Source organism: Littorina saxatilis, linkage group LG9 (assembly GCF_037325665.1).
Source record: "Littorina saxatilis isolate snail1 linkage group LG9, US_GU_Lsax_2.0, whole genome shotgun sequence".
Classification (NCBI taxonomy): domain Eukaryota; kingdom Metazoa; phylum Mollusca; class Gastropoda; order Littorinimorpha; family Littorinidae; genus Littorina; species Littorina saxatilis.
Window position 1 is genome coordinate 55289568 of NC_090253.1, and position 14289 is coordinate 55303856.

Sequence of the window (14289 nt, forward strand, 5' to 3'; positions counted from 1 at the left end):
GTGTGTGTGTGTGTGTGTGTGTGTGTGTGTGTGTGTGTGTGTGTGTGTGTGTGTGTGTGTGTGTGAGAGAGTTGCAGTTCCCCTTTTTACCTTGTGTTTTAGATATATATATATATATATATATATATATATATATATACAATATCTAAGAACACACCAAAGTTCTATTCAATACTTTACAACAGTCATGCTTCAAATCAATTTCGTAAAACACTGATGATTTAGATTGATGATTACTTTATTGGTTAGGTAATATTTCCGGATTCTTTAACAAACTATTTCTATTTTAGATCTAACGAATTTGCGTTCATAGTTAATTGTTCTTGCATTGACAGCTAGTTTATGTCGAACTGGACTTATCTCAAATGGGCTGGTTAGTTACAAAGTCCGAATGTCCTGATGGAAGCCTGGATTCACATGATGACCGTAGCAGTGACGAACTTGATGAAGATCACTTGATGATGATGATAATTAGTAGACGAACTCCTTTTGCTCCTCGCTGGTGGATCACACTGGTGGCGTAGCTTGATTAGTTCACCCTTATTCCAGCGGATCCTAGACGCTCGAACCCCTGGATCAAAGGTAATACTTGTTATTAACAACGGTATCCTATGATAAAGGTTACTTTTGACTTATTGCCCCTTCTTCATGTCGGGTAGTTCGCAGTTAAACCAAGCATGGTTACTGAATAAAATACTATATGCCGAACTAACTTGCAGCATGTACGTTTATGATTAACTTCATTAAACATTCTAAAACAAATATATGCGATATAGATGTGAGTGTATAATAGCTGTTCCTTGATGAACGCTCGATATTACAACGACACCTTACCTCTTGATGCTCCTTTCCGGACACTACTATACGAGTCTGTGCGGCTGCGGATTACATCTCAGGCCTTGGGATGGCAGCTTGGGTGCCGGCGGCTTTTCATCGGTGGTTACAACAGGATTCTTGTTCCGACTTGCTTTACGGCTTGCTTTACGGCTCACGCAAATCTTCTTCCCATTCCTGACACTGTCCTGTGTCTTGTTTCCCACTTATAGCCTCTCAGAACCCGGCAAATAGAGCGACCGTAATGGTTCTAGATCTGTTCCATTAGCGGTTCCGTTGCCTTCTCTCCAAAAACTGTTTGCATCCCACAATGCAACTCCATGAGTTACGTAAATTCGCATATTAATGACGCAGTAATGACGTTGATCCAACATGTAGATTCTCATACTAGTGACGTCATTACTTCGTTTCTACATGTCTCCAAGGTCTCGTAGACTCTTGCCCTAATGGCGCAACAAAATATTTCAGTCTCGGCTAAACAAGAGTTGTTTGGAGTTGAGTCGTAACATAACCCCGGGGGGTGGACAAGCGAAATCTTATTTCGTTTCCGTTTATACGACTCAATATACAATACAATACAATACAATATACAATATGCATATGAGGCTTTGCCAAAAGGTGCTGGGGGGGTGCTTGGACATTTGTGACAAACTAAACCTTTTCAGTTGATTTTTTTTTGGTGTTTTAAGTGATACATTAGTCTTTGATGAACACATTTGTGTAATAAAAGAATGGTTTGTGCATTTGGGAAATGTGTACGGTTTGATAATATGCCATAAAACGCCAATTTTGAGAAAAGCCACATGTGCAACAAAACTGACCACAGAAGCCATTAATATCATTTCATACAACTGGTAATGATTTATTTCTAGTAAACAGACCCTGCAGAAGCATTATCAGTCTTTAAAAGTACATTTGGAGCCAAATCTTGAATGCAGTGTCACGTAATGTCGCAAAACGCTCAAACATCATAAAAGTCAAAACTGATACTTTCTGCTAAGTAACCACAAGAAGTATAAACCCTAAAATAAAATATAGCACTTCAACAGAAACACTGACACATGTTAAAAATATCCCTAAAAGTTGTTACAGTTTGCTCAAACTAGTTAAACATGTTGTTGTAGGTGTCACGTGTTACAAAAATATTGATGGACATGAAAATATTCATAATATTTGAAATAACAACCAGAATGTTATACATACACTAACTTTTCATTTACAATCTAAAGATTAGGTTATTTATGGAATATGAAAACAGAAACAATAGCAAAACATGTTAAAAGCAAGTCATAACAGCATTCTACGTGTCACATGTTACACTGTGTCAGTGGACATGAAATTATTCAAAATGTTATAAATGACAACTGTGATATTAAATAGACCTTTAGGATACATTCATATTTTGAAGATTAGGTAATTATGGAACATCAAAGCACCACAAAAAAAGTAACATCATGTTCAAAACAGGTCAAATCTGCGTTCTACCTGTCACGTGTTACATGGAGTCAGTGGACATGAAATCAATGAAAATGTCAAAAATAACTACAATATTCAAACAGACATTTAGAATACAGTTTTAACCTAATGTCTAGGTACATCTGGAACAAGGTTCTCAATTAAATCGAATTTTTTTAATTAGTTGTACGTAAAATCCTAGCAAAATCCAAATTTAAAAAAAAAAACTTTGATTTTTTTTTTATGTTGGGGAGGGGGGGTGGGGGTGGTGTTAAAACAATCTCATGAAAATATTCCTTCCCCCTGCTAACCCAAAAGCATTTTTTCAGCTTTGGCTACAATATTTACAAAGACATAAATGTCTCCTCCTAAATCGTTACACGGATATGAACGTATCCTCCTGAATCGTAACACGGATATTAACAAAAACAGAGGATCGAATTTTTCTTCAATCAAATTTGCCTCCAAAAGTAGCAAGCAGTTGTATATAGGTTACACAATATGCAAGATAATCAGAACTCGGAGTGTGTAAGCTATTTATCCCATTACTCCGACGTTTTCATTAAAAACACTTACTTTTTCCACTAAAACCTGCCCGTGCCTGTTTTCAGCTTGCCAAAAGCCTCCGCAGTCGGAAATTCATGTCAATGAATTCATGCGCATAGCTAGTTCCCATTTGTCAGCATAATGGACGGCGTCATTCGACTTGTATGTAGACATTCAGTCATTCAAATTGCTTATAAAAAGGTCTGCTATCTGCTTTTACATTTTGAAAGTCATTTTAAAATATCCTTGTGTATATTTGACATCGACTTTCGTTATACTCAATTCGGCATACCGGGTTTATATTTTTACCAGAATTGCGCACGATAATGGCAGGGCAACAAATTCAGTTCGGGCCGTGCTGGTTTGATCGTTGACCCAAGTCAGTTTGCATGCAGTGTTACTGTTTGTCAGTCGGGGATAGAAATGTTGGCTGTCATCGCGCTGTTATGTTTTGGTTTTCACACGTGGATCACTTACATATTCAGTCGTCGGGTTCTGTGTGTGTGTGTGTGTGTGTGTGTGTGTGTGTGTGTGTGTGTGTGTGTGTGTGTGTGTGTGTGTGTGTGTGTCCCTTCGTGGTCGGCTGGGCGTTAAGCAAACAAACAAACAAACGAACAAAAACAAACTCTCTCTCTCTCATTCTCTCTCTCTCTTTCTCTCTCTCTCACTCTCTCTCTTTCTTTCTCTCTCTCTCACTCTCTCTCTCTCTCTCTCTCTCTCTCTCTCTCTCTCTCTCTCTCTCTCTCTCTCTCTCTCTCTCTCTTCAGGAACCGACAAGGAATAAGATGAAAGTGTTTTTAAAATGATTTTGAAAATTTAATTTTGATAATAATTTTTATATTTTTAATTTTCTGAGCTTGTTTTTAATCCAAATATAACATATTTATATGTTTTTGGAATCAGAAAATAATGGAGAATAAGATGAACGTAAATTTGGATCGTTTTATAAAAATTTTATTTTTTTTTACAATTTTCAGAGTTTTAATGACCAAAGTCATAAATTAATTTTTAAGCCACCAAGCTGAAATGCAATACCGAAGTCCGGGCTTTGTCGAATATTACTTGACCAAAATTTCAACCAATTTGGTTGAAAAATGAGAGCGTGACAGTGCCGCCTCAACTTTCACGAAAAGCCGGATATGACGTCATCAAAGACATTTATAAAAAAAATGAAGAAAAAAAGTCTGGGGATATCATACCCAGGAACTATCAAGTCAAATTTCATAAAGATCGGTCCAGTAGTTTAGTCTGAATCGCTCTACACACACACACACACACACACACACACACACACACACACACACACACACACACACACACACACACACACACACACACGACTCTCGTCTCGATTCCCCCCTCTACGTTAAAACATTTAGTCAAAACTTGACTAAATGTAAAAAGTAGTCCATCTGTAAACTCTGAATATGCAGATGACCTCTATAAATTATTCAATTGTACTCTGAAATCAAAGACAATGACCAATGACAGTTGAGATCGAAACTCGGTTGTGATGGGATATCCATAGGATATCCATATGGTTGTGATGGAATATTCAGAATAATCACCTCCTCAGCTAACAGAGATAAAGAGGCAGGTCATGGGATAATATAAGCTAATTCAATTCGTTGGGAGAAGAATTATGGGCAAATTATGTGTCAAACATATTAGATCTACAAAGTGTCAAACGTTACGTATAGATCTACACCTTACCCTGAACAGACAGTACAATATTTTCTCAACTTTACGGCTCGTCGTCTCAATGATTTCAATCGAATCGGTGACCGGAAACGCCAAAGAAGCAAAGCTAGTGGTTTCCACGCTTTTGTATCAAATACTCGCGAAACTTCTTTGTGAAAATTGCAAAAATAACAAAATGTGTCAAACGTTACTTTCGGACATTAACTCCATCGATTCTTTTTAGCTGCTAGATACAATAACTTCGCAAATTCTGACTCAAATGCAACACACTGCTTTTATTTCCTCGAACACGAAACTATCGTTTTCATCCAAAATGGCGGCCATTCAAAGCACCAAGACCGGCGAAAATCGAATCTGTAAACAAGTTGGTCTGCGGACATGAGCCCTTCGAAAATAACCGGGTATTTACTGGGCGAGGTTTTCGGTAAATTCTGGTTCTAATCACGATTGTTGCACATTCTACAAAGAGTTGCATGCTTAGACAGTATGAAATACGCTGATTAAAACCGATGCAGTGATGCAGACCATGAAAAATCGAAAATTCCCCGAGGACACCAAAATGTCCAAAATTTTTCGGGGCCGTTTCTGGTGTATGTTTGAAACATTTTATTTTTTATTTAACATTCACAACAACAACAGGCTTCAAAACATTAAAAAAAGCATTCATCAAACTCACTTTTTCAAAGCACAATACATGTAAACATGTTGGGGTAATCCAGTTAATTACACTTGCTTTCCAAAAATACATGGGTCCGAAATGGCACCTTTTGGAGTAGATCCGCATGAGCCTGTCGCGGCCAGTTTGGCCTCACTACTCCAACGGTGTGGACAAAATTTCCTTCTGGACTCTGAAACTCAGTTGATGCGACTCAAATAGTCGGCACCTAGGTTGTCCTGACCATTCGTTTGAGTCTTGCGAAGCTCTTCTTTGCCTCGTCACTCCATTTGAGTTTGTCTGGCAAGCTCTTCTTTGTCATGTCGGTGAGCGGCACGACAACAGTCGAGTAGTTGGCTCACGTAAGTGTAGCCTATGCGATCGTAACTTTGTCTGTCTGTGCGTGCGTGCGTATGTGCGTATGTGCGTGCGTGCGTGTGTGCGTGTGTATGTCTGTGGTAGAAACTCTAACATTTGAAGACGTCACATTACATTTACGTCACATTATGACGTAAGAGGGTTAGACGTCACGCGAAGGAGTCTCGGTCATTATTATTTTGAGCGGGCCGAGACTAGTGTACATGCAGACAGACAGATCTAGATCTAGTGTCTCGCTTTCTTGCACAGTTTCACCTATGCTCTTTCTCTGTGTGTGTGTGTGTGTGTGTGTGTGTGTGTGTGTGTGTGTGTGTGTGTGTGTACCCCCGTTTCCACAGGTTTGGTTGCCTAAATCACCATAAGGCAACCATCCACACGTGGATGGCAACCTAAACTCTGGATGGCAACCTAATTGTGTGGATGGTCGCTTCATTTAACACCGTTAAATTGACTTTTTTGACGGAAAGAATGTCATAACAATGTTCAAAATGACATTCTTTCCGTCCTCTATAGGCGACGAAATAGGTCAAATTTTGTGCATTTTTTAGTGCACAATACTTCGATGCCGGAGCGAGTACTGCACCCAGTGCTGTTGTAGTGCAAGTGCACTAGAAAGGCACTGCACCCAGTGCCGCCTCTTAGGTAACCATCCACACATATAGGTGCGTGTGTGTGTGTGTGTGTGTGTGTGTGTGTGTGACGGAGTGATTGAGTTTGTGTTACTGTTTGTCGATTTCTTACGTGAGCCTTGATGGCTTCGCCTCTTGTTTTCCAGGTATTCTCGGTAAAACCCCGTGAGACCCAAAAATGCGCGTAGCTGTTTCTTTGTAGCTGGTTCTTTGGCGTTCACGATCTTCACGATTTTATCGTCTTCCGGCCACCTCTCTCCGTGCCCGATTTCATGGCCAAGATACGGCAATTGGTCGAATTTCCCTTCCTCTTTCTTTTTGACGAGAACAATGGGTGAATAGTAAGCTGAGTTGGCGGGTTCGATAACTCCTAGCTTCAACATCTCTTCGACTTCATTCTCCACCATCTTCACATACGCATGTGGAATGGGGCGTGGTCTTATATAGACCGGTTTCTTGTCTGTGACCTCGATTCGACACGTAGTCAGATTCGTGGTGAGTGGTACGTCGGTCAGATTATCTAGTCTGTCCGCGCAGATCTGTCTCGCTTCAGTTCGCTGTGACTGAGTGAGTTTCTCTGAAAAGTGCACGTGGTCTAAACCTTCTGTGCGCTTTGTCTCAAATGTTGGGATAGTCCTCTGACTGTCCAACCTGAAGATGTCGTCGTTAGTGGTTTCGTCCTCCTCTACCACTACCAAGACGATCACTTCTTCCTCTTCTTCTTCTACTACTGCAACCGGAATTGTTCCATCGGTGACAGGTTGCTCACGTTCGACGTAAGACTTGAGGAGGTTGACATGGAATACTTCTTCCTTCCTCCTTACTTGGACTTTGTAGTCGAAATCATTCAACTTCTCTAACACTTCAAATGGACCTTGCCAAGTGAGTTCCAGTTTGTTTGTTTTCAATGGCTTGAGAATCAGGACTTTCTCTCCTGGTTTTAGCGACCTTGGTTTGGCTTTACGATCGTAATATTGAGCAGATCGCACTGAGGCTTTTTTCAGGTTCTCTCGAGCAAGCAAACAGGTCTCTTTGATCCTCTCACGAAGGTTCACTACATATTCCGCAGTGGTTTTGACCTCATCTGAGACGCTCTCATCTGTCCAAATCTGTCTCAAGAGTTGCATTGGTCCTCTGACAGTACGCCCGAACAACAGTTCGAATGGCGAGAAACCTAAACTCTCTTGAGGAGTCTCGCGGTATGCGAACAGTAATGCAGAGATGAACGTATCCCATGCTTTGGGCTTCTTCTTCTTCTTCTTGGCGTTCGCAGAGGTTACACAATCAGTCCAGCACTGGTGATAAATGTTGTCGTTTTCTCCAACTCCTGTCGACTGCCGTATAGTTTGGTCTGCAAGGGAGTTGTCACATGACAAGCAGTAGCGGCGGATCTCCACACCACAGCATGGCCACCAAAATTCGCGTCTAATCCTTTCGGCGGTACGACGCTGACCTTGATGTCCTGCCATTGGATGATCATGGCCGAATGCGAGCACCTTACTGCAGAACGATTTGGGAAGAATAACCTTCAAAGACTCCTCTCCTTTCCGATTGAACGTCGACTGGTACAAGATACCATTCTTTTCCACGACCCTCATGTGGCCTCTCTCTTCTCCGGTAGCAGCTTGTTTCCTGATGCTGTCTAACGAAGGATCTGTCTTCAATCAATATCAATCAATATGAAGCTTATATAGCGCGTATTCCGTGGGTACAGTTCTAAGCGCTTGTCGAAGAGTTGTCAACACAGGACTAACAAAGAAACTAACATCTTCAGACGGACACGAACCCTATCACACACTAGCAAACCCTGAGTAAACAAACAACTGTTTAACAACAATGTACACATCAATGGCTAGGTCAAACAAAATAATATTAAGCACAAAGAAAACACCTCTCACAGAGCACAGCACAAGAATGTCTTTTGGGGCACAGCACATCACGTCAAGCATGAAAGTCGCAGCCAGTTACGGGAAGAACTGAGTCTTCAACCTACTCTTGAACGCGTCAAGAGAGGGGCTCTGGCGAAGCTCAAGCGGCAGGGAGTTCCAGACGGAGGGGCCCGCGGAGGGAAATGCACGCTGACCAGCAGATGCGAGTTTCGAGCGAGGGATGTGGAGGTGGAGAGGGTCAGCAGCAGACGACATGGCCCTCGTTGGGCGTCTGAAGGACGACGAAACTTTGTCAAAGTATTTTACCCAAGTTGATCTTCTGAATGAATGGTTCAAGTCCAGTTTCTTGCAGTTGAATGTAGGCAAAACAAAAGAAATGATTTTTGGAGGAAAAAGTGATAATTGTGGTCCCCAAAAAGTGAGAATAAGCGACAAGGAAGTTGAACTTGTGGAAACCTTCAAATATCTTGGGGTTTCAATTGACAATAAGCTGACTTTTAGTGATCATGTTCATGCTGTTTATAAGAAAGCTCAGCAGCGACTTTTTCTTCTCAGGAAGCTTAAATATTTTAATGTCAATCAAAGTGTTATGGAACTTGTGTATCGCAGTTTGATTGAAAGCATACTGACTTTTAACATTGTGACATGGTATGGTACCACAAATGTTAAAAACAAAGCTAAACTCCACCGCATTGTTGCGACGGCTAGCAAGCTTGTTGGGCAACCCCAACGACAGCTGACCAGTCTCTACGAAGCTGCCATTAAGCGGAAAGCTCTCAAAATTGTCCGTGATCCGATCCATCCTCTCAACCCCTGTTTCGAAATTCTCCCTTCAGGTAAACGTTATAAGGTCCCTTTGGCACGCAAAAACCAGTTTAAAAAGTCATTCCTGCCTTCTGCAGTCACCATTTTAAATTCTTCTCGCATCACGTAGAGGCTGGTCGGCTGGGAAAAAACAAACAATGTGTACATGTGAAGGTGTGTGGGAAATAATTGTAATGTGATTACTCTGCTGTGAAACCCAACTCCTGTGATATGAGAGGGTAAATTTACATAGTGCAATATCATATTTGACTGTATCCCTTTTATGTTTTATGTTTTATGTGTGTCGTCCTATACAATTGTTGTTATAATCGTTTACAGGCAGACAGGGTGTGCCGAAGAAAAATTTCCATTTTTATGTAATATTTTAATGGACAATAAAGTGCTGTTATTGTTATTGTTATTGTGTACAGGTCCAGGGAGGATTGAAGGTACTCGGGAGCAGAGTCGTTGAGACACTTGTAGACCAGAGTGGACAGTTTGTAGGAGATTCGGGTGTTGACAGGGAGCCAGTGCAAGGAGCGAAGTAGGGGGGTGATGTGGTCTCGCTTCGTCTTCCCCAACGTCAGCCTGGCAGCGGCGTTCTGGACTCGTTGTAGGCCATGAATGGATGAGGCAGGGAGGCCAGCCAGATGGGAGTTGCAGTAGTCCAGACGACTGAAGATGAGGGAGACAACCAGCTTGACACAGGCGTCGTGGGTGAGGTAGCGACGGATGGAGGCGATGCGTCGTAGGTGGAAAAAGCAGGTCTTGATGATGAAGGAGATGTGTGTCTGCATGGAGAGAGTGGAGTCGAGAAAGACGCCAAGGCTCTTGACAGCAGGGGAGAATGGAACAGTCGCGTCATCCAGCTGGAGGTCGGTCACAGTGAGGGAAGCAATCTTCTGTCGTGTTCCAACGAGAAGGGCCTCCGTCTTCTCACTGTTCAGCTTCAGCTTGTTCTCAGTCATCCAGTTCTTGATGTCAGTGAAACAACTGGAGATGGATCCAAGGAGATTGTCAACGTCCTCCGGCTTGGCGCTGTTCTGGAGCTGCGTGTCATCGGCAAAGGAGTTGTAGTTCAGGCCGTGGCGTTCGATGACCAGGGAGAGGGGTTGGCTGTACAGGGTGAAAAGGACAGGGCCGAGGACAGATCTTTGTGGGACGCCGAAGCGGACAGGGACAGGCTGAGAAGAGAACGAATCAGTGGTGACAGTCTGAGAGCGGTTCTGGAGGTAGTTCCGGAACCAAGAGAAGGCGGTGTCGTGAATGCCGAACGTGGAACTGAAACGATCGACGAGTAGCTGGTGGTCGATCGTGTCGAAGGCCGCGGAAAGGTCCAGCAGCACAAGGGCAGAGACGAGACCGCTATCTGTTGCGTTCAGGAGGTCCGTGGTGATTCGCAGGAGCGCCGTCTCGGTGCTGTGGTGAGGGCGGTACGCTGACTGGTACACTGGCATCAGCGAGTTCCGAGACAGGTGGGCGCTCAACTGCTCCAGGATGATACGCTCCAAAAGCTTGGAGAGGAAGGGCAGGTTGGACACAGGACGGTAGTTCTTCAACTCGTTGACGTCAAGGCCGGGCTTCTTTATGAGTGGGCGGACAACGGCAGACTTGAAGCAGTCGGGAACGACGCCTGTGGCCAGGGATATGTTGATGATATCTGTGATAGACGGCAGGAGCTTGTCCAGACACTTGGTGAAGAGGAAGCCTGGCAGGGGGTCTAGCTCGCAGGTCTTGATGGCCGTCTTGGTGATTAGTTGCTTGACGTGGTTTTGAGTGACAGGCTGAAAGCACGTGAGGGGGGAGCCGGAGAAGGAAGGGGAGGGTGGGGACGGGACGAAGGGCTGCTCATCGAGTGTTTTCCGAAGCTTGTCAATCTTGTCCTTGAAGAACTCCGAGAATAACTCCGGGATATCCTGTGGTGGGTGAGCAGTGGGTAAGGGGGCAGCGGGGGAGGAGCCCAGGAGAGAGGACATGATGGAGAACAGCTCCCTGGATGATGAGGCGTTGACGATGCAGTCGTGGAAGTGCTCGATCTTGGCAGCAGTGATGGCTTTCGTGACTCGACGCACCGCATCCCTGAGAATCTGCTTATGAACCTCCAGGCCAGAATGTCGCCATGCACGCTCTGCTCGCCGTCTCTCGATCTTGGCGGCTGTGATGTCCTCAGAGAACCAGGGAGCCGGCTGTCGCTCAGAGACTGCGCATAGAGATGGCGGGGCGTGTTTGTCGAGGAGCTGGCGCAGAGTCAAGCTGAAGAAATGGGCGGGGTCAGTGGACGGGTCTCGCTGGGCAAGCAGCAGGGCAGCTTCGTCTCCAAAAGCATCTGTCTCAATGTCTCGTAGCTTGCGACGTGTGACCATCTTCCGCTTCTGTGCTGGCTTGGTGATGTTGACGAGGAAGTTGATGGCGGTGTGGTCGGAGACAAGATGGTCGTTGGCGACGAGGCTGGAGACCAGATTGTCCGAGGGTCTTCTGAGCCTCGCGTAAGTCCTTTGGAGTAAACATATCCGATGTTGGCTCCCGGCTAGTTGGCTTACTCGCAGATTTGTCTCTATCATTGTCCAATTTGGACTGTGCTCTGGTATCTACGGCCCCAGCTACTGTCTCAGCGCTGTCGTGATACCAGGCAGGTTCTCTGACAGGGAAAATCGGTGTTTTCCTCCTGTCGTTCTGAGTTCCATGGAACTCCCCTATGAGCACCGGCATTATGGGATCCGCCATGACCACGACTTCTGTCTCTCCGCAGAAGAAGGGCGAATCCACATGAATGATCGCGGTCTCGCAGTACCGGACTTTACTTTTGTCCGCTAACGTGGTCCTCTTTCTCTGACCAGTCATTTTGTCGGCCGGCACAAGATGTGCGGCCACCACAATCGAGCTACAGCCCGAGTCTCTCAGGGCGGTCACTCGTTTGCCGTTGACTTTGACGTCAACTAGATCCGAAAACTTTTTTGTGGTGCAGTCTCGACACAATTTATCTAACGGGGATTTTCTTCCCTGTGTTTTGCGTCGGACATCTTCAACCGTCACAGCTCCGGCGGTGTTGCCTTTTTTCCGTAAGGGACAATCGCTCGAACGGTGTAGACCCACGCGACAATAGAAGCATAGTCCTGCTTCTCGGAGTTTTTCGCGTTCCGCCGGTGTCAAAGAAGATCTTTTACCTTGTTGAGGTGATGGTTTATGATCCTTCTCAAAACGTTTCGTTCCGTCCTGAGGAGTTCGCGTTGGTGTCGGTCTCAATTTATTTTGGCTTCTGTTCAGCTCATAATCGGACGCGAGTTTTCCCATCTCCTTGGCATTGATCGGGTTCCGGTCTTTGACATGCACGGCGAGATCAGAAGGCATTGACTGCAAGGACTGCTCTCGCAGGATCAAATCGGTTAATCCTTTGACAGTTTTCTCGCACGGATCAAGCTCGATCCACTTGGTTAGGTACCGATCGAGTCTAGTGATGTGTTCTTTGTAAGTTTCCGCGGGATTACGTCTAGTATTGCGGAATTTCATGCGATATTGCTCAGCGGTGAGCTGGAATCCTTCAAATAACGCGCTCTTCACCTTTTCATAGTCGTCAACATCCTCATCGTCCATTTTGGACACGATGGTACGGGCCTTACCTTTCAAGAAGTATATCAGCCGGGAGACTTTCTTTGATTCGTCCAAATTCATATCTCTGGCATAGTGTTCAAACTGTTTGAGCCAGGATTCAACGTCATCCTTGTCATCAAGGTAAGGGATTTTGGGAATGAAACGGGGATCATGGTCATGTGAGGATTGGGAAGGATGAGCTGCGTTTTCATTCGTGTTCATCTGAACCTCGCTCTGAATGCGCAGCTCTTCTATCCTAAAGAGTCTGTCTCTCTCATTCTCTTTGAATTGGCGCTCATCTTTACGCTCTTGAGCTGCTCGCTCATGTTCACGCTCTTGAGCTGCTCGTTCTTTATCCCTCTCCCCTTGGACGAATGACTGTAGTTCCTTTCCCTCCAAACCCAACTCTTTCCCCATGGTGATCAATTCCTTGATCGAACTGACGCTGGGACTTGATGGAACGGCCTGCTCGACATGTCCGTTCACAGGCTGAGCGGCGTGGCCGTCATCACCTAGATCGGTGATATCAATCAGATTTGCTCCTTCTGTATATTCTGGGTCTATGCCCACAGTTGACGAGAATCTGGTGTAGTGCTGATGATGTCTGGTATCAGCCATTTTATGTAATCCCTCAAAATACAAAACTTTGGTACATCCACTCTTGGTGGTACTCTAATATGGAAGACTCTTACCCGCAGGTATTGTTCAACCTTTCAACACTGGTACAAACAATGTTACACGCGCACGTGATTTTTCCTACACCTGTCCTTCGTCTCTATCTTGAACCGAAACGACTAACTAGGACTTAGCGGTGTGTCGCTGAGTAAGTTGCCTTACAAAGCCTTATGTGATGACGACCTTCAGTCTGTCAAACACACCCACAGAAGTTTTCCCCACTATTAACTATCAACCCGCGGGTTATAGATAACTAATAATGTGAAGCACAACTTAAATAAGCAACACGTTTTAAATGTTACTCCGACTAGAGTTATAATTTAATCTGAACTTAAACTAAGGTCCTAGTACTATCGAGCGTCCATCCTGGTTGGAATTATAACACACTCACCGTTTTGATCAGAACTTGAGAGTATAATTCGAACCGACAGTTCGTTAGTAAACTGCCAATTTCCTGTGAAGTTGTCGAACATCAATTCTATGTCTTACCTTATGACTATGATACTATTCGACGAACTAGATGGAAATCCTTCCACGAATTAATTTAGCAAAAACGCTGTTCGTGAACAACAGCAATCGCGAAGATTCTTTGGGCAGAATGTACCCAAATCAAACACGGAGTTATTTAAAATTTCTTCGTACAGAAATAATTTAAATATTCTACTTACCACCGTCTGGTCTGTATATGAGTGAATCCGACATGAAGCAGGAAACGATTTTGAATTTTGAAGAAAAAAAATGAAGAAAGATTTTTCCAGAAAATATTCTAATTTCCGTCGCTTCACGGATAATTTGACTAACTAATTTATGGGGTAAACCAGTTGTTAATGCAAGTTTTTCTTAGGTACGAACACGAGTTCAGTATAGATCTCCGGACAGAGCCCCCATTGTTGCAGTTCCCCTTTTTATATTTAGTCAAGTTTTGTTATATTTAGTCAAGTTTTGACTAAATATTTTAACATCGAGGGGGAATCGAAACGAGGGTCGTGGTGTATGTGCGTGCGTGCGTGCGTGTGTGTGTGTGTGTGTGTGTGTGTGTGTGTAGAGCGATTCAGACTAAACTCAGGCATGGGAATTGTCCGCCGAATGGCGGATTTCCGCCGAATTTTTTTTTTTGTTCTGCCGAAAATGCAAA

The 14289-nt window shown here is 44.0% G+C and overlaps 1 protein-coding gene across 1 annotated transcript; it reads right to left on the reverse strand.

The window, feature by feature from the left end:
- Nucleotides 1-413: 413 nt before the first annotated feature.
- On the reverse strand, nt 414-13097 carry LOC138977273 (uncharacterized). The gene is made up of 4 exons (XM_070350178.1): nt 11518-13097; nt 10582-11339; nt 6311-7549; nt 414-571 (listed from the first exon to the last, which is right to left on the reverse strand). The coding sequence occupies exons 1-4, from the start codon at nt 13095-13097 to the stop codon at nt 414-416; spliced, it is 3735 nt and encodes a 1244-aa protein (XP_070206279.1).
- Nucleotides 13098-14289: the final 1192 nt, after the last annotated feature.